Source organism: Grampus griseus, assembly GCF_964374135.1.
Source record: "Grampus griseus genome assembly, chromosome: 1".
In the NCBI taxonomy this organism is placed as follows: Eukaryota; Metazoa; Chordata; class Mammalia; order Artiodactyla; family Delphinidae; genus Grampus; species Grampus griseus.
The window spans coordinates 58,239,060-58,263,059 of record NC_139017.1 but is presented as its reverse complement, the minus strand read 5'-3'; the positions used below and the strand labels follow the sequence as shown (position 1 = coordinate 58,263,059).

The following is a 24,000-nucleotide window of genomic DNA, read 5'->3' as shown; positions in this document are numbered from 1 at the left end:
CAAATCTTATATCCGATAAGGGTCTAATATCCAAAATATATAAAGAACTCAAACAATTCAATAGCGAAACAAAACCCAAAAACATCTGGTTTTAAAAAGGGTAGAAGATCTGAATACACATATTTCCAACGAAGGCATACAGATAGTCAACAGGTATTTCACAAAAGGCTCTACATCATTATTCATCAGGGAAATGCAAATCAAAATGACGGTGAGATTATCACCTCCCACCTGTCAGAATGGCTACTATCAAAAAGACAAGAAATAACAAGTGTTGGTGAGGAGGTGGAGAAAAGGGAACCCTCTTGCAACTGTTGGTGGGAACGTAAATTGGTGCAGCCACTATGGAAAACAGTATGGAGTTTCCTCAAAAACTAAAACTAGAACTACCATATGATCCAGCAATTCTGCCTTTGGTATTTACCTGAAGAAAATGAAAATACTTTGAAAAGATATGTGCACCTCTGTGCTCATTGCAGCATTATATACAATAGCCAAGATATGTAAACAACCTAAGTGTTCACTGATGGATGAATGGATAGAAAGATGTGGTAAATATACTCAATAAAATACTACCCATGCATAAAAAAGAATGAAATCTTGCTATCTGTGACAACATGGATGGATCTTGAGGGTATTATGCTAAGTAAAATAAGCCAATACTGTAATAAACCATAATGAAAAAAAAAATATATATATATATATCTGAATCACTCTGCTGTACACCAGAAACTAACACAACATTGTAAATCAACTACACTTCCATAAATTTTTTTTTTAAGTCAAACAGAGAAAAACAAATACTGTATGATTTCACTTACCACTTCTATGTGGCATCTAAAAAACAAAACAAAACTCATAGATACAGAGAACAGAATGGTGGTAACCCAAAGGGTAGGAGAATGGGGGGTAGGTGTAATGGGTGAGGGGGTTCAAGAAGTACAAACTTCCAGTTGTAAAATAAGTAACTCATGGGTATATAATGTACAGGATGGTGACTACAGTCGATAATATTGTAGTGAATACTCAAAAGCCGCCAAGAGAGTACATCTTAAAAGTTCTCATCACACACAAAACCTATATGTAACTGTGTATGGTGACGATGGTAACTAGACATAGAGGTGATCGTTTTGCAGTACATTCAAAGATCGACTCATTATGTCGCATACCCGAAACTAATGTTATATCAATTATACCTCAATTAAAAAGATTTTTCTTTCAGCTCTTGCTTGGAACTGGCTTCCATTATGCATCAGTGTTTACTAAATGTAAAATTGTTCAAATACTTTACCTTGTATTTAAGTTTTCAGAGAAAGGAAAGTAAATTGAGAGAGCATATCTTTTTCGTTTTATTCCTGCTCTCAACTCCAAAACTTGTCTTTAGAGACCGTGGGTACCTTAACAGAGCTATATACTCATGTGGGTCCTCCAGAAAAATCATTTGCATCCAGTTCTCTACTATCATTAATTGCCAGAATTTAGAATTAATAGAATCAACTAGTCTCCCTGGGTGAAAAAATTTCAAGTAGTAGTGAACATCAAAGCCAGAGAGATATAAATAACTGTTTAATGTAGAAATTTTTAAATGTGGCCCCTGTAGAGGAGTAATCCTGATTCTTTTCGTTTTGGGGTTCTTTCTTTGCACTCAGGAGATCTGCTCATGCCAAAAGGAAATAAAGAGACTTAAACTATCTTTTATTAAATATCTACGACGCTCCAGACGCTGGACATGTGCCAGCCCTTTTAAACCCTACCACAAATGTATGAACTGAATTTTATTGTATTCACTTAAAAACCAAAAAACTGAGGATCACAGAAGTTAAGCAAGTTTTCAACAGTCTTACATCTAGGAAGAACCAGAGACAGGGATCAAAAACAGATCTCGTTGCCCAAAAAGCCCATGCTCTTTCCACTGCACTAAAACATTTCAAATTCTAAAAATTAATGGTTAATTTTTCTTTTGGAGCAAGAAGAGCAAAAGAGCTGGTGAGTGTGGCATTAACAAATTTTCAGACTACTTCTTGAAGGTGACTGGGATCTGATTCTCAAAAAAATATATGCAGGCTGACATCCACACCTGGAAATAGTTTGGAGGAGAGAACAGACTGGTTAGCATAGCAGTTAGTATCTCCAGGCTGGGCAATACCTAAGTTGACAGGCTGTCTTACTGACCTTTAGTAAAATGTCTGGGTGGCCCCGCAGGGTTTACTGTGACACATGACACTCAGTAGTCAATTCTAGAGGACCCTGAAACAAAGTGGGAGCTTCGTATCCCAAAACCAGGACAGTGACTAAAGGCTGGAGAAGGTGGGAGGGGAGCTGATGTGAAGAACACTCAGCTGAAAACTCTGCTCCAAGCCAGTGGCTTCCATCTCCATTTCTTCCTTTTTCTTGGTTTCCCCACTAGGTATGTAACTGGTGGAGGAGGACTCTGTATTAGAAGAGAGTGTAACGGAGAAGGGAAATGAGATGGTCCAGGTAGGAGCTGCTCTCAAACAAGCCAGTCAGACTGTTCTGACTGCTCACCTCCTTCACCAGAAATCCCCTCTGCTCCCCTACTGGAATCTTCTGCCAGTTGGTTTTGATAGAATAGGGTCCCCTGAACACAAGACCAGATAGAGGGCGTTACACTTCAACAGTGTTCTTGGCATCCTAATGAGGACAGTATCCACCCCAGGAGTTATAAAAGTCAATATGAAGTGAGAGCAAAAGGAATCTTCTGAGAACTGTCAGGAACCAACCTGTCCTTGGCATTCCTATTTTATGGTGATGACAAATGGGGAAAAGGAGCAATTCATACACTTTTCCTTCTCAAAGCAGAAAAGTGTCTGTGTTTCAAGAACATTATGCAAACTTTGATTTCAGAATGTTGAAATAAATGGAAAAGCCAAAAAATGTCCCCGTCTGAGAGCCTATGTAAGCCCAATGCTGAGAAAGATGCACTGAGACTTCATTCTCATACGCTTCCCGATTAAAATCCTGATCTACAGTCAACATGTCACTTTCCTAACAAACACCACCATTCCAAATACAGTCTCAACCCCACAAATAATGCTATAGAGCTCCCTTTGCCTGAAGTGCCTCCCACCTATGGGTGTGCCCTTCAAAATTAACCTAAGCTTCACTTTGTCCATGAAGCCTTGCTTGACCACTTTAGTCAAAGGAGTTTTCTGCTGACCCTCATGGTACCGCTGCTATTTTCCCTATTTCTCCAAGCAATCTGAAAGTTCCTGGAGGACAAGAGCCTATCTTAAACACCTGTGAATTTCCCACAGGGTGAAGGGAAGACCAAGTTTTAGTTCCTACATTGCACCTGCTCTGCTATGAAAGTCAAATTGAGTCATGAGAATCTTGACTCAGAGAAGGAAGATATCCCACCAGTCTCGGAGGTGAGTGGGTGGAGGGCAGGGGTGCCCCTTGATCCTGCAATTGCATCTGACCTAGAGGTATGACGCAAGGGGGACCAAGTGTTCCTTCCACTGTGCATCTACAGGTGCTCAGACTTTCCCATGATGCTTTCCCCAGCCATCACATAATAAGCTGCTTCCTTCTGAGTCCTACAAGGTTGGATTACAGCACATGTGGTAAAACCTGTGGAGAGATTTTCTTGGGCAAAGCCCAATCCTGGAGGGAACATTCATCCATGAGAGAGTCTTATAGAGGAGATCATTTAACTACAGGCCAAGGTAGAAGAAGATAAAGTCCAGGCAAAAGTGCTGTCCTTGGCACAGAAATGGCCATGGAACCTCCATTCCAGGAAAGCCCCAGAGCAGAGTTCTTCTCTGTACTTCTGGGAGGGTTAAAATCGGGAGTGAGAGCTCTGCTTCTCCAGGAAGGCCCACTGGCTTCCAGAAAGGTGAGGCTCAATAAAAGAGAGAAGTCACGCACAATGTCATCAGCTCTGGTAACTGAAAAAACATGCTGTGTGGTGCAAGTTTGTTTTTAGGAGGAAAATGAGCAAAAAATAGGGCCAGGTTAGGTCATGATCATAAATCAACCTGATACAAGGCAAGGTTCTTTCTCAGGATGTTATGCCTATGGCCTTCCTGCACATCTATCTGCTGCCTTCTGCAGAACTACTTACCCAACACCCCACCCCCCAGGGAGAGCATAAGGGGAACAAAAAGGGCCAAGGAGGAGGAGGAGATAGGCCATCCATCAAAGGCCATGCAACCTGGCAAAGAGCAGGGCTGTGTCAGCAGGAACAGTGGGAGAAAGTGAAAAAAGAAGCCCAGGGAGGTTTTTTTCAGCTGTTCTAGAAGATTTTCCTTCAAGACAGGATTAGGCTCAGCTTTTTAACCATGAGCACAAGCTTTTACAGAGTGGGAGAAAAACCTTCTGAGACTATTTCACTAGCATCTTCCCAGAAAAATTTTAAATCTCTCTTTACAGTCCACTCTTCATTTTAGTCATGCACAAAGATGACAGAAACCAGAATGAGAATTCCCCAGGCTTTCCATAGGCCACCCATGCATAGGGTGAGAGCTGATAAGGCAGATTGGCAGGGAGAGGAGAGGGCTTGCTTTGTCATTGCCTGAGAGAGCAGGGAAACACAGTATGGTGAGACTGGGAGACAAGAATCCAAAGGCATGCGCAACCTCAGAAGAGGTGGCTCATACATAGCAACCATGGAAAGTAATTAGCGAGGTTCCTGACACAGAGTGTCAATAAATGTTAGCTACTCTTAAGGTTATTATTGTTACTGATGAGGAACAGAGCGGACATCGGGAGTTAAATGAAAAGCACCACCACCTTCTACCTTTAATAGGTAGTGCCTGCCGGACCAGACTGAAAGTGCACACAGACCTCCTGAAATGCCAGCTCTAGACCAGAGCTGCTCAGATTTTAGTGTGTGTACGGAGAACATCCAAAGTTAATATTAGCAGCAAAGTTAATATTAAGAAGTGAAGAAGAAATTAAGAGCTTTCCAGATAAGTAAATGATAGAAGAGCTCATCACCGCTAAACCAGCCTTAAAAGAAGTGTTAAAAAGACCGTTTTAAGATGAAAAGAAAGGGTGCTAATTAATAACAAGAACACATATGAAAGAATAAATCTCACTGGGAAGGTAAATATATAGTAAAGGTAGTGGATGAATCACTTACAAAGCTAGTATGAAGGATAAAAGCCAGAAGTAATAAAAATAACTATGATTACAGTAATTAGTTAAGGGATAAGCAAGATAAAAAATGTAAAATGTGACATCAAAAAGATGAAACATGGTGGGGAGAGTAATAATGTAAAACTTTACAATGAGATGAAACTTAGTTGATATCAACTTAAAATAGACTGTTTTAGATACAATTTGTCATATGTAAGCCTCATGGTAACCACAAAGCAAAAACGTATAGTAACTACACAAAAGATAATAAAAAGGAACATATGAATACCATTGAAGAAAGTCATCAAATCACAAAAGAAGACCAGCAAAAAGGGACTTCCCTGGTGGTGCAGTGGTTAAGAATCTGCCTGCCAATGCAGGGGACATGGGTTCGATCCCTGGTCTGGGAAGATCTCACATGCCGCAGATCAACTAAGCCTGTTCTCCACAACTACTGAGCCTGTGCTCTAGAGCCCGTTCTCCACAACTACTGAGCCCACGTGCCACAACTACTGAAGCCTGTGCAATCTAGGGCCCGAGTGCCGCGACTACTGAGCCTGCGTACTGCAACTACTGAAGCCTGTGTGCCTAGAGCCTATGCTCTGCAACAAGAGAAGCCACTGCAAATGAGAATCCCACACACCGCAATGAAGTGTAGCCCCAGCTCGCCCCAGCTAGAGAAAGACAATGCACAGCAATGAAGACCTAACACAGCCAAAAAATGAAATAATTAATTATTTAATTAAAAAATAAATACATAAATAAATTTTAAAAAAAGAAGACAGCAAAAGAAAGAGGCTACAAAAACAGCCAGAAAATAATTAATACAATGACAATAAGCACATATCTATCAATAATTACTTTATCTATCAATAATAACTAAATTCTCTAATCAAAAGATTTAGAGTGGTTGAATGGATAAAAAAAAGAAGATCCATCTATATGCTGCCTACAAAAGACTCACTTTAGATGTAAGGACACACATAAGCTGAAAGTGAAGGGATGGAAAAAGATATTCTACTCAAATGGAAACCAAAAGAAAGCTGGGGTGTCTGTACTTATATCAGACAAAATAGACTTTGAAACAAAGACTGCAATAAGATACAAAGAAAGCTGTTACATCATGATCAAGGGGCAAATTCAATAAGAAGATATAACATTTGTAAGTATTTATGCACTCAACATAGGAGCACCTAAGTATATAAAAGCAAATAATAGCAGATCTAAAGGGAGAAATAGACAGCAATACAATTATAGTAAGGGCTTTAATACCCCACCTGCATCAATGGATAGATCATCTAGACAGAAAATCAATATGGAAACATTGGCTTTAAACAACACATTAAGACTAGATTGACTTAACATTTACATACAGAACATTCCATTCAAAAGCAATAGAATACACATTCTTCTCAAGTGCACATGGGACATTCTCCAGGATAGATTATATGTTAGACTACAAAACAAGTCTTAACATGTCTTTAAAAATTTAAGAATTGAAATCATGTCAAGCATCTTTTCTAGACACAATGGTATAAAACAATAAATCAATTACAAGAATAAATCTGGAAATTTTACAGATATGTGGAGACTAAATAACATGCCACTAAACACCAATGGGAAAATGAAGAAGTAAAAGAGAAACCAAAAATACCTTGAGACAAACAAAAATGGAAATATGATGACAAAACTTATTGGATAGAGCTAAAGCAGTTCTAAGAGGGAAGTTTATAGCATGCCTCAAGAAACAAACAAACAAAAATCTCAACTAGACAATCTAAATTTAGACCTAAAGGAACTAGGGAAAAAAGAACAAGCAAAGCCAAAAGTTAGCAGAAGTTCTGAAATGTTAAAGATCAGAGCAGAAATAATAACATAGAGACTAAAAAGATAATAGAAAAGATCAGCAAAATCAAGAGCTAGTTCTTTGAAAAGATCAATAAAATTGATAAACCTTGAGCTAGACTCCTCAAGAAAAAAAGAGAGAGGACTCGAGTAAACAGTCAGAAATGAGAGGAGATGTTATAACTGATACCACAGAAATACAAAGGATTATAAGAGATTAATATAAACAATTATATACCGACAAATTGGACAACTTTAAAAAAATGGATAAATTCCTAGAAACATACAACCTTCCAAGGTTGAATCATGGAGAAATATAAAATTTGACAGACCAATTACTAGTAAGGAGATTGAGTCAGTAATCAAAAACCTTCAAACAAACAAAAGTGCAATACCAGACAGCTTCACTAGTAATTCTACCCAACAGTCAAAGAAAAATTAATGCCAGTCCCTCTCAAACTCTTCCAAAAATAGAAGAGAATACTTCTAACTCATTATACAAGGCCAGCATTACCCTGACATCAAAACCAGACAAGGATACAACAAGAAAAGAAAATTACAGGCCAATATCCCTTATGAACATAGATGCAAAAATCCTCAACAAAATATTAGCAAACTGAATTCAACAATACATTAAAAGGATCATACACCACGTCAAGTGGGATTCATTCCAGGGATGTGAGAATGGTTTAACATCCATAAATCAACAAATGTGATACACCACATTAACAAAATGAAGGACAAAACTCATATGATCACCTCAATAGATACCGAAAAAGCATCTGAAAAAATTCAATTTCCATTTATGATAAAAACTCTCAAACAAATTGTGTAGAAGGAATGTAACTCAACATAACAAAACCTATATATAATAATCCCACAACTAACATTGTACTCAAAGGTGAAAAGTGGAAATCTTTTTCTCTAACATCAGGAACAAGACAAGAGTTCCCACTCTCACCACTTGTATTCAATTTGGTATTGGAAGTTCTAGCCAGAGCAATTAGGCAAGAAAAAAATAAAAGGATCTTAATTGGAGAGAAAGTAGTATACTTGTACCTATTTGTAGATGATATGATTTTATATATAGAAAACTCTAAGGATTTCACTAAAAAATTGCTAATACTAACACATGAATATAGTAAAACTGCAGGATACAAAATCAATACACAGAAATCTGTTGTGTTTGTATGTACTAATAATAAACTATCAGAAAGAGAAATTAAGAAAACAATCCCATTTACAATTATATCAAAAAGAATAAAATACCCAGGAATGAATTTAACCAAGGAGGTGAAAGCCCTATATATGGAAAATTATGACACATTGATGAAAGAAAATGAAGAAGACACATATAAATGGAAAGATATTCTATGCTCATTGGTTGGAAGAATTAATATTGTTAAAATGTGCATATTTTCCCAACCAATCTACAGAATCAATACAATTCCTATCAAAATTCCAATGGCACTTTTCACAGAAATAGAACAAACGATCCTAAAATTTGTATGGAAGCATAAAGGACCCCAAATAGCAAAAGCAATATTGAGAAAAACAGAACAAAACTGGGGGCAAAATGCTCCCTGATTTCAAACAATATTACAAAGCTACAGTAATCAGAAGAGTATGGTATTGGCATTAAAACAGAAACAAAGATCAATGGAAAAGAAGAGAGAGCCCAAAATAAACCCACACATATACAATTAATTCATTTATGACAAAGTAGCCAAGAATACACAATGGGGACAAGACTGGCTTCAAAAAATGCTGTTGGGAAAACTGGATAGCCACTTGCAAAAGAATGAAACTAGACCACTATCTTATATCACACACAAAAATTAACTCAAAATGGACTAAAGCTCTGAATGTAAGACCTGAAACCATAAAACTCCTAGAAGAAAACATAGGCTGTAAGCTCCTTAACATAGATCTTGGCAAAGATGTTTTTAATCTGACACCAAAAGTAAAAGCAACAAGAACAAAAATAAACAAGTGGGACAATATCAATAAAAAAAAGCACGTTTATTGCCGCATTACTTACAATAGCCAAGATATGTAAACAATATATGTCCATCAATAGATGAATGGATTAAGAAATTTTGGTATATACAATGGAATACTACCCAGCAATGAAAAAGAATGAAATCTTGCCATTTGCAACCAGAGGGATAGACCTGGATAGCTAATATGCTAGGTGAAATAAGTCAGACAGAGAAAGAAAAAATATCATATGAGCCCTCTTATATGTGAAATCTGTAAATATATATAGGAAAAGAAGAAAAACAAACAAAAAAACCCAAAAGCTCATAGATACAGAGAACAGATTGGTGATTTCCAGAGGTGGGGACTGGAAGGGTGAGAGAAATGGGTAAACTGCTTTTGGTTTTGTGTTTTAGTTTAAAAAATTGAATTAAAAAAATAAAAATTTAAAATTAAATAAAAATCACATTTTAGACGAATATTCAGGAAAACAGGAAGGTGTTTACAGCTTGTTTATTTTTAAAACTATGTAAATTCTAAAACAATATATATACTTTGATCTAAATTTTATAAAATAACAAATATGTGCTTATTTTCCTAAATGCAGATTCATAGGAAAAAGGTTTCTTAATTTTTATATTTAACACATTTTCTACAATAAACAACCTCTCTGAGTCCATTTACTTATCTGTAAAATGGAACTAATGATAATGCCTCCTTCATTTGATGGTCAAATGCATTAATATAGGTAAAACCTAATTACAATAAACACTCAAAAATGTAAGCTGTTATTAATTATGGTTATTTTTATCTTGTTTTCTGCTGAATCTCCAGTATCTACAATGGAGCCTGACACACATTAGACACTCAATAAATATTTGTTGAACAAACTGATTAATTAAGAATTATACACTTCATGTAGGACATTGGTAAAATTAAAATCAGATATTTTGGTTGGAATAGATCATAAGGGACATTAAATAAGAGTTAACCAGTTTTGACTTACACTCTGGATGACAAATCAAGAGCCACTGAGGGTTTTAAGTAGCTAAAGATAAGACATGGCAGAAGGAAACCTACTCAGATCTGCTTGTTAGAAAATTGTAATGATGATGCTAGAAAATTTTAAGTAATAATGATAATGCAAGGACAAAAATAAGTTACCTAGTAAATTGATTGTTGCTATTTCTATATGGCTTGGAGGTTATTTAAAGGAATTCTGCACTGTTTGGAAAAGCCTAGAAAGCAAAGGGCTTGGGCCACCGTGACCCCCAGAACTGCAACGAAACAGGCCCAGCACTGCCACTGACCTGAAATCAATCTGGGGCAGCAGGAGCCTCCTTCCTAAGGAAGTTTTCTTGATCACCACAGCAAAATGCAACATTGCTTTAAGCATTCATTACCTACTGCCTGGGTGGTTAGCTATTTTCTTGCTAAAAAAGTAATCCACAAGGGCTAGAAAAAAAGCTACCTGGATAGCCAAGCTGGAGTTCTAGTGTGCCTTTCAGAGAGTGGCCAATGTATTTTGGGTCCTCATGCACATCTCCCAGGACAATCCTGCCTCATCCCAACTTCCCCAGACTCTCCCAGGCCTTAATCCAGACCCAAAAATGGCTAAGGGGAGCCAGCCCAGCAGCCAACTGAGAATCCCAAAGGTGGTTAATACTATTCTAGTTAATAGAGCAGACTGAGGAGTGTGATCCGCTAGATCAACCAAACTTAATAACAGTACAACCTTGAGCAACATTGAGCAATTTCTCTCATTTTCCTCATCCATGAAATGGAGATAATAATGATACCTAATTAATAGGGTCTGAGGGAGGATTAAATTAATTCACACATGTAAAATAATGAAAACAGTGCTTAGCACTCAATAAGCACTCAGTATTATTATTCACTTGTTAATATTATCATTTTAATATATATAGGCCCTATCTCTCCAACTGTATCATAAACTCCTTGAGAGCAAGTAGTCCTGTCATACACTAACTTTGTGCTCAATAAAGATCTGTTGAATAAATAAATTAGTAAGTGAGAGAATAGATTAAAAAACAAATTGAGCTAGGTACTTCCTGTTTCCGGGCCACCTGTTGTCCTCTTTTTTTTAGACTGGCAAAATTAACTTTCTCTAGGAACAGTCTCTCCTTCCCCTCCCACAAGGAATAATGTGAACAGATGGATACACAAAACAAAATTTCTAGGGGGACAATGAGAAAGAGACAATGCATACAAACCAGAAGAAGCAAATAAATAGAATAGATAATTTCTGAAAGTTTAGAAATAATCAAGTTGCAACTACACCCAATTCTTCTAGGAGACTAGTTCCTGGTCAATATTTATCAAGTATAGATATATTTGGTGGGCTGAGGAAGGGAAAGTTGAGGTGGAAGATAAGGGTAACCACCCTTTCTAGTTATTTTCGAGTGAATTTCAAACATTGTAGCCATCTTCCAAATCAATAGGATTTAAAGATTACCATGTTTTCCTGTGCCTACTTCCAAATAGAAAAATTCACTTCACAGTTTGTAAGACTAAATCTTGCCCTGTGTTTGTTCAATCATTCATTCATCCTCTTATCAAACATTTATTGGATGAGTTTTATTTGCTATCAATGCACTAGGTGCTATGGGTATAGCAATGAAAAAAGTACAGCCCCTGACCTCAAGCAGCGCAGGGGGGGAGCTAGCCTAGGAAAGAAATAGTGTGGCAGTAGGGCCATATCTGTCTAACATCAGTCCCCAGCACAGTGCCTGGCACACAGTAGGAGCTGAAAGAATATCTATTGAATGAATAAAAAGTAAGATGGGACTTGCAGTAAGTTGACCTAAGTGTTTTGATAAGGCTGAGTATAAGGTGTTAGGAGAATTCACTGGAGAACAAACCTATATCAGTGAGACCAAGGAAGGTTTTCTAGAAGAGATATCATATTAACTAAAAACCAGAGAGTGACTAGAAGTAAGTTCAGTGAATGTGGGTTTGGGGAGTAGTTTCTTGTTAGGAGAAAAAGTGCAAAGGGCTCAGGTCAGAAGCCAGGGAAAAGAGTGGTGTATCTGTGTCACTGCTAGTAGTTTGGCATTGCTAGAATGTAACTAAGAGTGTGTGTGTGTGTGTGTGTGTGTGGTTTTGAATGTGTGTGTGTGTGGTGTGCATATGTGTGCATGTTTAAGTATGTATGTATGTATGTAGGTGCACGCACATGTGCACACGTGTATGGATGGGAGTGTGAGTGTGCATCCACCCTAGAGGGCAGTGATGAGCCTGAGGACATAAGTAGGGTACCATATGGCATACTAAAGAAGTGGACCTTTATCCTGAGCTCACATGGGGGTCATTCAAGGGTTTTAGGCCAGAAAGTGACTTGAGCTGCTTGGTATTTGAGAAAGCTTAAAAAAAAAGTTCAGTCAATTAGCTGAAGAATGAATTGGCCTCTCAGGTGAGAGATGTCCAGGATTAGTGTACTGGCTGTGGGGATGAATAGGACAGGTCCACATGAGATTATAGAGGTAGAACAAACAAGACTTGGTGAGTGATTCCTGGTATTATATGTGATGTTGAGGAAGGTAGGGGTGAGGGGTACTGAAGTGGGACAAGAACCCCCAGGGTTCTGGCCTGTGTGGAAAGAGCTCTTTGCTGAGATCAAGGAAACGGGAGAAATGAGACAGGTGGAAGGGTTCAGCTGAGACATGTTGGGACCCTTTGCTCCTTGCTGCTTCTTCCATAAAAATTAGAGACAGCTTTGCACTGTGGCTAAGAGCATGGACCCTAGGGACGGAGCCCTCAGGTTCAAATGCTGATGCAGCACGAGCAGCTGTGTGTCATTGGGCAACGTCCTATTCCTCTCTGTGCTCCAACTTCTCCATCCACTTCCTTGAGTTGTTCTGAGGAGCTCGTGAGTTAACATTTTCAAAGTGACCATAGTCATATGTGGTTCAGAGAAAGAACTATGTAAGTATTTGTCCAATAAAAATCCTTTCAATAATTTCTTGAAACAACTGGGCATGCTTTCCATTTCTGCTACCTCATCTTGCTTTATTCTCCTGTGTGTTTATGCTGTCTTCTACTTTAGATTACTAGTGCTTTATTACAAGACCTTGAGACTTGGATCTCTCCTACCTTAAAAGAGTCTCTCTAAACCTGTGTCTACTTCTGACTCCTACTCCTTCCCCTCATAGCCACTTTCATTGCAGAGTGTGCTAGACCCTGCTCTAGGTCTTCACAGCCTCCCATCCCATTCATACCTCCATTTGCTGTAATGTGGAGTCCTCTCCCAGCCCCCAACTCCAGGGTGAAACTGCTCTCTCTAAAGCCTCTGATGATTTCCTAACTGCTTCATCCAATGAGCCCACTTCAGACCTGATGGCTTAGTGGGTGCTCCTATGCCATCTGACACTTTATCTCCATCCTTCTCTCTTTTCCCCAATTCTGCTGCCTCCCAGGCCTCCTTCAGTCTCTCTGGTTTCTGGCTCTCCTTCTCTAGCCTCGAGGAATTCTCAGGCTCGCTGAGACAGGACTGGCCCTCCTAGAGGCCGAGCTGTTATGGTACAGTTACAGGTCAGCTCCCACTGGGCAGTGAGCACCTTCCAGGTACAGCCCCTGCCTTGCTCATTCTTGATTCCCCAACACGTGACGTAATGCCTGATACTTCACCTAATAGGAACTCAATAAATGTTGGATGAATGAATAAATGAATGGATGAATTAACAAATAGAAACCCAAAAAGGTATGTTTCTTTGCTAACCTGCCCAAAACGTACCGCAATTACTTGTATGAAAGTTAGCAAATGCTGAGCCACTGCTTGAATGATGATTCACTAACCGATTGATTAAGTTTTAAGCTCTGTGACTTCCCACTCTGACCAGCAACTGGACTTCTGATCCAAAATTGAGCCGCAATTACTGGTCTTGATATCCCAGTTGGTTGCCATGGCAATGCTTCCACTTCAAAATGCTCTGAAATTTTGGGTTCCAGTGACCGTATTGTATATCTGGGCAGAACAACTTTTCTCTACGACTCACTTCTGACTCATAAAGAGAATTGGGATGCTTTTGTTTGCCCACTGGGCTTTATTTCCTGGATGTTCTCTTTTTAAAAAAATCCAAAGAGTAGGATTATTTTAAGGCAGGTAATGAAAACGAGAAGGAGGGGATGCTATTAGTTTTTTGGACACAAACTTAACATAGAGATATGCTTTCTAGAAGGTGCTAGGGTCATGGGGTGTATGATGTGAGCAGGAAGGGGTCTGATGAGCCCCCAGGGTAACCTAATCCCAGGTACTGGAGCCCAGAAGCATGGAATTTATGCACTTGTTTATGGCAGCAGACACCGAAGCTAAGGGATGTTCAGGGTATTCAGGCTCAAAATCCAAGCTAATGTGCTGCCTTCCTCTCCTGTTTATTTTGCCTCCTCAAGGCATGGACTAGGATGGGAAGAAGAAGGAGCAGGCCTGCTGAAACACACGTCCTGAATGACTCAGATGGGCTGCCAGCCCCAGAGGAACAATGAAGTAGAGCACAAAGGAGGGAGCAGAAGGTGAAGAAAGACAAAGCATTGCCAGTGATGGGCAAATGGGTGAATGTATTTGGGCCGCCAAAGGTGATTCCTACTTTCCAGCTTCACCCCTATTACTCTTAAATATTTCCAGCCTGACAACCTGTGCTCCACCCAAGAACTGCACCAAGAGTGCCCATAGGTTTCCATCATCCCTGAGGACTGAGAGAACACACAGCCGACAGAGAATGAGGAGAGAGCGGCCAATGGTGGCATGTGGATCAGCCGGGACCCCTCCGCGCTGCACTGTCTCCCTGAGGTTGCGAACGCAAAGAAGGGAGACAGTAACTGAAGCTGGGGATCAGGACAGGAAGCGCAATAAGCGGTGTCAGGCCCTGAAGCTGCCATGTGATAAGGAGGATGATCACACAGTCACACTCGGAGGAAACACTTCTGTGCTGCCACCTGGAAGTGAGTCTCCTTCCCCAACCTGCACCCCGAGACACCTGAATGACTCCAGAATCCCAGATCTCATCCTTGTGAGTCAGGCACCAGGTCCTGAACAGAGTGGGCCACAGGGAGATGGCAGTGCTTAAGAACCCAGAGCTGGAATCCAGGGAGAAGTTCAGGACATTATAGGGGAGCCATATGGCCTTTATTTTCCCTTCTCCCCTCTGGTTCTCTTCTTTTTTTCTTCCTGAAGGAGCTGATGCATCAGAATCCGATGCACTGTGACTTTTGAGGGGCTGAGTGTTCCCCACGTGCATGTCATTTGGGGCTCATGCACGTGGAAAGTCATAGAAAGTAATGCAGTTCAGGCCAAAGGAGAACTCCCGCCATACAGAGTCAGGTTCAGGGAAGAATGGGCCATCTTAGGATGCCCTTGAGTAGCTGGAGGACGGAGCTTGATGACAGCTCCCATCTCAACCAGTAAGGCCCCCCTCTGATTTCAGAGGCCTCAGCACAGAGGTCCATGTGTCTACTCATTGTACGAGACAACATCACATTTCTCAAAGACTACCCAGGTGCTACCAGATGTAAGCAATGGCCAAGCCCCAGTCTTCAATGAGGCCACAGAAGTCTTTTTAATTTTAGTGGGTCAAAATATAAAACCAAACCCTCATGCATTCCTGGGAATTGCAAAATGTTCAACATAGTTACCATATGCAATTCCACTCCTAGATGCCTACTCAGCAGAAATAAAAACATAAATCCCCTTGTGTATGGTATTCATTAGCAGCACTATTCATATAGCCAAAAAGTGGAAGCCACCACAATGTCCATCAACTGGAGAAGAGATTTTTTTTTAAAGTGACATGTCTAAGGAATACTACTCAGCAATGAAAAGGAATGAAGCTCTGATGCATGCTAAAACGTGATGAACCTCAAGTGAAAGAAACCAAATTCAAAAGACCACATATTATGTGAAATGTCCAGAGTAGCCAAATCTATAGAGACAGAACATAGATGAGTGGTTGTCTCTGGTTATTGTGGATATGGGAAGGAGGAGAGGGAAATGGGGAGTGACCACTAATGGGTAAGGTGTTTCTTTTGGGTAGAATGAAAATGTTCTAAAATTAGATTGTGCTAACAGTTGCACAACTCTGCAAATATTCTAAAAAACATTAATTGTACAGTTTAAACAGGTGAACTTTATGGTATAAAAGTTTTATCTCGATATGCCATTTATAAAGAAAGAAAATATAGTTGACCCTTGAACGACACAAGGGTTGGGGCACCAACCCTCCATGCAGTCAAAAATCCATGTATAACTTATAATAAGTCCTCCGTATTCCCAGTTCCTCCATATCCAGGTTCCACATCCTCAGATTCAACCAACCACGGACCAGGTAGTACTGTAGTATTTACTATTGGAAAAAATTCCACATACAAGTAGACCTGCACAGTTCAAACTCATGTTGTTCAACGGTCAACTGTAAATAAACAGAAACTCCATCTGGAATGCTCATACAGAAACCATCAGGACTTGTTTTCTGCAGGAAATTTCTGGGAAGTTTTGTTTTTACTTGAATAAAAGGTGTTTCCCTACCACTGATACTGTCAGTCTCTCTGTAGGTATTATCCTGGACAGGGTAGGACTAGGAAGCAAAGAAAAAGAGGGCTATGGAAGAAGCATGGCATGCAGGAAGAGTCCTGAATACCAGGTGCTGGCAAACTATGGCTCACAGGCAAAATTGGGACTGCCACCTGTCTTTAAAAATAAAGTTTTACTAAAACACAGCCATGCTCATTCATTTACATATTGTCTAAGGCTGCTTGCATGCTCTAACGACAGAACAGTTGTAACAGAGACTACGTGGCCTGCAAAGCCTAAATTTTTTACTACTGTGCCTTCACAGAGAAAGCCTGCCTACCCTGCTCTAGATTCACGAGTCTACTTAAGTCTTAAGTCTTGCTGCTTAAATCACGGTCCACATACTAGCAGCAACAGCACCTAGGAGCCTGTTAGAAACGTTCCCCCAGACCTACTGAAATGGGATCTGCATTTGTGTTAGTTAGCTGTGTTAGTGCAAGAAGCAGATGCCAAGATGGGGTTCAACATACAAGGATTCTGTTAGGAGAGACAACTAGGAGAGAAAACAGGGAGGGGGCCTGAAAGGACTGGGAGAGCCATCAGTTCATGGTACAGGTCTGACCTGAAGGAAGGAAAGAGAGAAGATGGAGTGGAAGAGAGAAGATGGAGTGGAAGCATTGTAAACTGCTATACAGTCTAAAGAATGATCTGCAAGGCCACCACGAGTCCTCAAGGCAGAGACAACTATCAGAGGAGATCTGAATCTCTCAGGAACTGGTTTTCCTTATCCCTGCCACACCAAGGCATGTGGCCTCAGTGGAAATGCAGTGACAGATTCAGAGCACAGCACCTCTGTCCTTGGGCAAGGAAATGCCCCAGAGTTGGCATTCTCATTGCATCCGCTGCCAGGTGTATTCCCATAGCAGCAAGGACATTTTGAGAAAAATACCAGGTGATCTCTATGCATATTTAAGTTTGAGAAGTAATGCTCTAGAACAGGATTTGGCAAAGTCTACAAAGGGCCTCACAGTAAATATTTTAGGCTTTGCAGGCCATACATTCTCTGTTGCAACTACTCAACTCTGCCATTCAAAGTGGGAGCAGCCACAGAGAACACACAAACAAATGGGGGTGGCTGGGTTCTAATAAAACTTTATTTACAAAAACAGGCTTCAGCTTTGGACACACATAGCACACACAGCCTTCCTTTTAAATTCTCTTTATATCTATGTGGATACTTCTGTGTGTGAATCTGTGAAGCTCCACACCCCACATCAACAAAACTCCTCACCCTGAGGACGCCACCCCCTTACTGGGAGAAGGGGTTGTTACATCGTCCTGTGAAATCTCATTTCTCAGGTGTCATTCAAAACAAAAAAGCTATAAATACGCCTTAAACAAGGTCAGCAGATGCTAGCTACCAGGAAATCCAGAGAGCTCTGGAAGTTATGTGAACTGCATGACACGGACATATTTCTGGAAAGTGAGCATAGATTCCATCATATTCTCAGAAGAGTGTATGATCCCAGAAAAAGCCTTGGACCATTGTCCAATGTATTAAATAGTATTGCCCACGCTAAAAATAAAATGATTTTTTAAAAAAACAGAGTCCTTTCAAGCCACTGATTCTACAGTGTTCTCAATCATCTTGAGACCATCTTGCCAAAAACCCTATCTACCGTCATTCCTATTTTACAGATTAGAACACTAAATTCCTAAGAAATTAATATCCTAACTGAGGAAGGACTGCAGGTTGGTGGGTTAACACCAAAGATGCATTGGTTAACACACTGCTCTTAGCCATGATCACCTCCCGCTGTTAATACCACATCGCAAATAAATTCCACGGTCAAGCCTGTGTTGGGCACTTTACATACATGATTCAATTAAACATTGTAACAACTCTGCAAGACATTGTCTCATTTCTCAATCTGAGGACACCAAAGCTCAGAAAAGTTTAATGGATTGCCACAGGTGGCAGCACTGATTAAGTGTCAGATGGGGTCTGATTCCAGGTCTGACTGACTCCCAAATTCTGCCCTGGAATGTCCTCTGAAACTTGGATCCTCAGAAAAGGAAAACTCATCTTCCAGTCAGGGACAGGTTCTTAGACATCTTTGTATTCCCCACAGAGCCTTGCCCTGCTTTGCATGGCAAGGCACTCAATAAATATTTGTTGAGTGAAGAAACGTGGGCTCGGGCTCCAGTTCTGCCATGGACTTACTGACTCAGTCTCCTGCTCTTGGAGCTGCAGGTGGTTACTCAGCTGGGCAACTTCAGGGAACATTTGAAATCAATTAGGGGTGAGGAGGAACCTATTAAAAGGTCCTCTTCTGTGTATGTTGGGGTTGAAGGAGAGGAAAGGAAGTTGAGAAGGAGAGAAACAGGATGGTTTCAGGGTTGGGTGCTGGAGCTTAAAGATTTCACACGAGGATGGAACAGAATTTGGCTTAAGTCCACTGCTGAGTTCCAACAGCCTCTCCAGATGGGATCCTGACCTCCGGCTACTCCTTGGTGGCCACAAGTCCCTGAATTGCCACGCCCCCGAGTAGTTACTTTGATGGAGGCCCCTACGCTGGAGCAGCCACTCACAGTCTTTTCCTAGGCCCTCTTGCCTCACGTCAGAACTACAGGAGATTGGCAACTTCAGAAGGTCTAACTTGCAGGGGGCCCAGCACCATCACTCCCCGTCCAGGGACCAGAATCTTACCCGTGAAAGCCTGTGAGGCCTGCACTGTCCTTGGCTCCAAATGAAAGTATTCCAACAATCCATCCAGAATCCAACTTCCTATTTTGGAAGCACGTGGGAGTTAGGGGTGGGGGGAGGGAGGTAACTCTAGTTGATTTTGTTTTCTTTACCAGATTTTACAAGTGCCAGTTAGTCACAACCCAAAGAATGCCACTTTAGCCCTTTCACATAGGCCCTGCGGAAAGACTTGTATGAAGCTGACCCTAAGGGATGCCTACCAACAATGCTCTGGGAGGGGATGATTAATTACCTCCCAGAGGCCGGGGGGGGGGGGGGGGGAAAGGACAGCCCTCCGAGAAACCAGACACATTCCCCACTGCATGGCTTCCAAGGCACCGCCTACTCTCCTGTGCACGAAGCAACGCTGCCACCTAGTGCCCTGTGTGGGAAGTATTCCCTGAGGTCTCCCATCTCAGGGGGGTTCCTCTACAAGGGCTGGTGCAGCTGAATCACTTAAGATATCTGCCAAGGAGAAAATGCCCCAGGTTTGGTAGATGGAGGACCGGGAAACTGGGTCTATGTTAAGTAGGTAGAATCTGAGGTTTGAGAGCTGTTGGAAGAGAGTATGGGAGTCAAGTTTTGCAGCATCTTGGGTTATCCTCAGTGAAGCAGCAGAACTTCCATGGTTGAATTGTATTTAGCTCTCAGGAACACAATTCAGTTGTGGTCATTCTGCACAGCTGAAGGCCAACCAGCCCAGGAGCGGGCAGTGACCAAATAAAAGGACCAGTGCTAGGGTCGGAGAGGGAATTTGGGCTGATCTGTTGGTAGGAGTGAGTAAGTTAGTGAATCGGAGACCTTTATTCCGGGAGGAGGGCGGTGGGGGTGGGGACTAGCCTTGGCCCTTCATGGTTCTCAGCCCTGGGGCCCCCAGAGGAAGTGTACGGAGCTGAGCACAATGAGCAGACAAGGATGCCTATGTCCTTGGGAACCCGGTTGCTAGAATCCTAAAGAATGAAAGCCTTGTTCCCAGCCCCCATCTCTCCCAGACTTTTACCCTAAATCTCTCCTGAATATTTTCTGATGTGCACAAATCTGAACAGAGATACAGGGTGGGAGGTGGAGAGGAGACAGACCTGCGTATTTCCTGCCCTTCCACCTTCCTGGTGTGGACCTATAGGGGAAATACCAGCACACCTCCAGGAACACTTTGATTTGAAGAGAAAGAAACCTCCGAAGCTAGACTGTCTGCGAAAGAGTTCCTGCCTAATTTTACACGCTTAGGGAGGTTATGAGGATTCAGATGGGCACTCTGGAGAAGGATCTGAGTGTGTGCTGTGGCAGGGTGGAGGTGGGCACAGGAGGGAGAGGTACGTACGGGCTTGCGGGGCAGGGGGGTGAGGGAGGAGGTGCATCAAGGAAGGCTGTAATTGGAATCAAATCCTGACCCTGTTCTCCCTGCTGCAGAGCATGAGACAGAAGGACATGAAAGGGATGGAAAGATCCACTGTCCAGAATCTGTTCCCTCAGGTTTTGGGTTTTAACAACTCAAAGCACTGGTCTCTTAGAGCCTCCCTCCTATATTCCTGCTGCATCCTTCTCTGATTCTTCTGAGCCAGGGAACTGATCCCAGGTCCCTATGCCGCTACTGCCAGAGGAGGGGTAAGCAGAGTGGTAGGCCCCGGTCTAGACTGCAAGCACACAGTTTCCCTGGCAGATGGGTACTAGGAAGTGAGATTAGGCAGCAAGAAGATGTCATCTGGGAAAAACTGTGAAGCTGCCAACTCTGATCAGATAATCATCTCATTATTTCTTCCATTTGGCCCCAGAATAAGGATTTCCTTCTACTCTTTCTCTGCCCCCACCTATCTTACAGCCCAGCCCCTTCTCTATCCCCTCCCTTCACCCTCTCCCACCCCAAAATAAAATCACGCAAAACCACAAGACTCTAGAGCGCTCAGTGTCTGGGAATCCCAGCTTCCAAAAGAGAAATCACAGCCAAAGAGGGGGAGACAGCGTGTCCGGAAGGGATGTTCCAGCAACACCCCATTGCAAGAGGCTCCCTCCTTCCAGATTTCTTTCTCTAGTCTGAAACTTATTTGCAGGCATCCAGTAACCTGAGAAGTTTTTAATACGGGGAGCTGTCAAGCCTTTGAGGGGTTCTGGAGTTCCATTCCCAGTCTGCCTCTGGCATACCTCTCATTCCTTCTGTTACCCCCTCGATGTCACAGGACTGGCAAACATCAAACGGTGTTGCAGACAATCCAGATTAATAAGATTTCAATGGTTCTACTAGGTGCCTAGCCTTGTGTGAGGTTCTGTCACGGGGCGGGGGGGCTCCAGAGGGATAATGGGAAACTGAATGATGAAGTATCACATCTAAGCCCCAACCACCCCTTGCCTGAAACCAATCCCCCCACCATCGAAGTAAGGCAAAGGAGACATTCCTAACCCCACTCTTTTCTTTGTCTTTCTGGGTGACTTCCCATGAAAGCCAATATCTGGGTATAGAGTAAAATAAATGTGGGTAGTGTTCCCAAACACTGCCCCTGATTAACACCATAGAGTTATACAAGGTGCATTTTAGGTCCCTTTTACAACGGCCAGGGCAAGAAGCCAGGGTCCTGGCTTGTGAGTGCCCACCTTTTCCAGCAGACCTTGCTCTTCCTAGGCTGGACTCACTCATGATTTTTAGAACAAAGCAAAGGGGACTCAAGGACCTGGACAAGGTAGTAGCTTTCTGCTACATCCCAGGGCTGCTCAGAGAAAAGGAAACCAACCAGGACCCATTGGCTGTGTACCTGGCAGCCTTGTTCTCTTGCCGCCTAGCCCAGACCAGGCTTGACTCGCTGCCCAGGTCTTTACACTTTCATGTAGTTTCAAAGTTGCCTGGGTATCTCATACTGGACTATGAGAAATGGAGTGTGACACCTCTTCCCCACTGACAAAGAACCAGAGATCTTCCCCTTTAAAGAGGGATAAGAGAGTGAGCTGGAGGTCTCCTAAGTGCCAGCACAATGTATAGAACCACATGAGATCAATACAAGGGACAAATGCTCTTGTGGTTACAGAGTCATTAAGGTAGATGATGTCTGGAATCCTGCTGCGCAGATGAATAAAGGCCCTTCCCCCTCTCTGCTCAGCCAGCCCTCCCTGGCCCTCCTGCTCTGTCCCTTTCCCCTCCTTGCCCCCAAAGTCTAACCTCAACAAAAAAGGAAGCCAACCCTACCCCCGCGGACTACGGAAAGCCCAGGAGTGGGTTATTACCTGCAATGATGGCTGGGCTGTTCTGTCCTCCCTCCGGTTTCACCCAGGCTTCCACTGTGAACGCCTCCCGGGGAATGTCAGCCAGCACTTCTGGACGCAGCAACAGCTGCTCCCGCCTCCCAGAGAAGTACAAAACAGGCAATCCTCCTTGGGGGCTAAAGGTCTCTGCTTCCCAGTCGGGGTCCCCTCCACCATTCTGGATGCCGCCCTCCGAAGAGCTGGTTCTGACCCCATGCATAAGGGGATGCTTAGACCAAGGTTGGAAGTGCCGGGGAACAACACTGGGGTCTCCCTGCACACCTCCTGCCTGCCCCTTCGCCACCTGGCGCCGCCGCCTAGTCTTGGTCCGGCCCTTCCTTTGGGTCTCTGGTCCGGGTTCCTTCTGGCGTGGGAAGGTGGTGATCTTGGCGGCAGCCAAGGCTCCGTGCTCTTGAGTCCCAGCCTCACCTAGAGGCTCCTTGGATCCTTGATTGCCAAGATAAGTGTCATCATCTCCCAGTAGCTCCGACTGCCCAATAGGACCATCCTCTACCCACAGGGCAGCTGGCCGCTCAGCCTCACTTGTCACTCCTGCACTTCCAGTCAGGTCTGGGGGAACAGATCTCACAGCCATTCCCTCGGCGTCTGGCTTACTGCGCCCTGCATGGTACGTTCCTTGATCCCCCGCAGGGTAGGGCCTCAGGTAGTTCCCAGGTCTGCTGGGGTAGACCCCAAAGAGGTGATGCTGAGGGGCAGCTCTGGGTCTTCTAACCTTGGCCCCCAGCCAACAGCGTTCTCCTTCCAACAGCACCTGATTCAGGTGTCCTCTTTGAGCCAAGGATCTCTTGCGTGTCCAGCCCAGCTCAGAGCTGACAGTACTGAGCGCCCACCCAGCCAGAATCACCAGGCTTATTCTCAGAATCTTTAAGCACATCATACCTCCGCTGGCTCTTTATACGAACCAGAAGTCAACTTCTGGGTACCACACCAGGGTGATGGAGAGAAGAGAAAGAGACAGCTGGCAGTAGATTCACAGTCACCAGGCAAACTGTTTTGTTCACGGACCAAACTTTTTCAAGCAGCCCCAAAAGAGAACCTCTTCTGGCTACCTGCGCTGGGTGCTGGGCCAGCGTGGCCTCTGTACCTCACCCACCGTATGTGTTTCCCTCACCCTTCTCCCTTGACCTCTCTCTCCTCGCTCTAGTTTAGTCCTTGCAGAATGAAGTTCGTTTCTCTGGGTTCCTATGAATTTCTTCCAGAGAGCTCAGGTTTCTCTCTTTTTCTTTCTTCAATAGCCCCTCCCCTCGCTGATACTAGAAGAGGGACACATGGGCATAAGCCAAAGCCTGTCAAATACACACTCACTCACAAACACATACCGCTCACTACCTGAAGTCATTCCAAAGAATCTTAGCTTCTAATTTTCTTTTCTCTCTCCTTCTTCCTTCCCTAGGAGTTACCTTCTCTTTGTAGTCTTTAACCTCAAATACATCCACCTTCCAATAAACTGCTAGAAAAACTAGTATACAGACACACAGAATTTGATGCTTATTATCTAAAAAGCCAAAAAGAATCTGGGGGCACAAAAATCCCAGCTGGTACTTAACCTTCACTCTCC

The 24,000-nt window shown here is 42.6% G+C and overlaps 1 protein-coding gene across 2 annotated transcripts in view; it reads right to left on the bottom strand.

The window, feature by feature from the left end:
• The window catches only part of PAPPA2 (pappalysin 2), a gene marked incomplete at its 5' end in the record, with an annotated part of 281,240 nt that extends 257,921 nt beyond the window's left edge, over positions 1-23,319 (bottom strand). For both annotated transcript variants that reach the window (XM_082656927.1, XM_082656928.1), the window contains one exon: positions 22,404-23,319. In XM_082656927.1, the coding sequence (XP_082513053.1) occupies positions 22,404-23,319 (916 nt within the window). The remainder of the gene's footprint in view (positions 1-22,403) is intronic.
• Between the last annotated feature and the right edge of the window lie 681 nt (positions 23,320-24,000).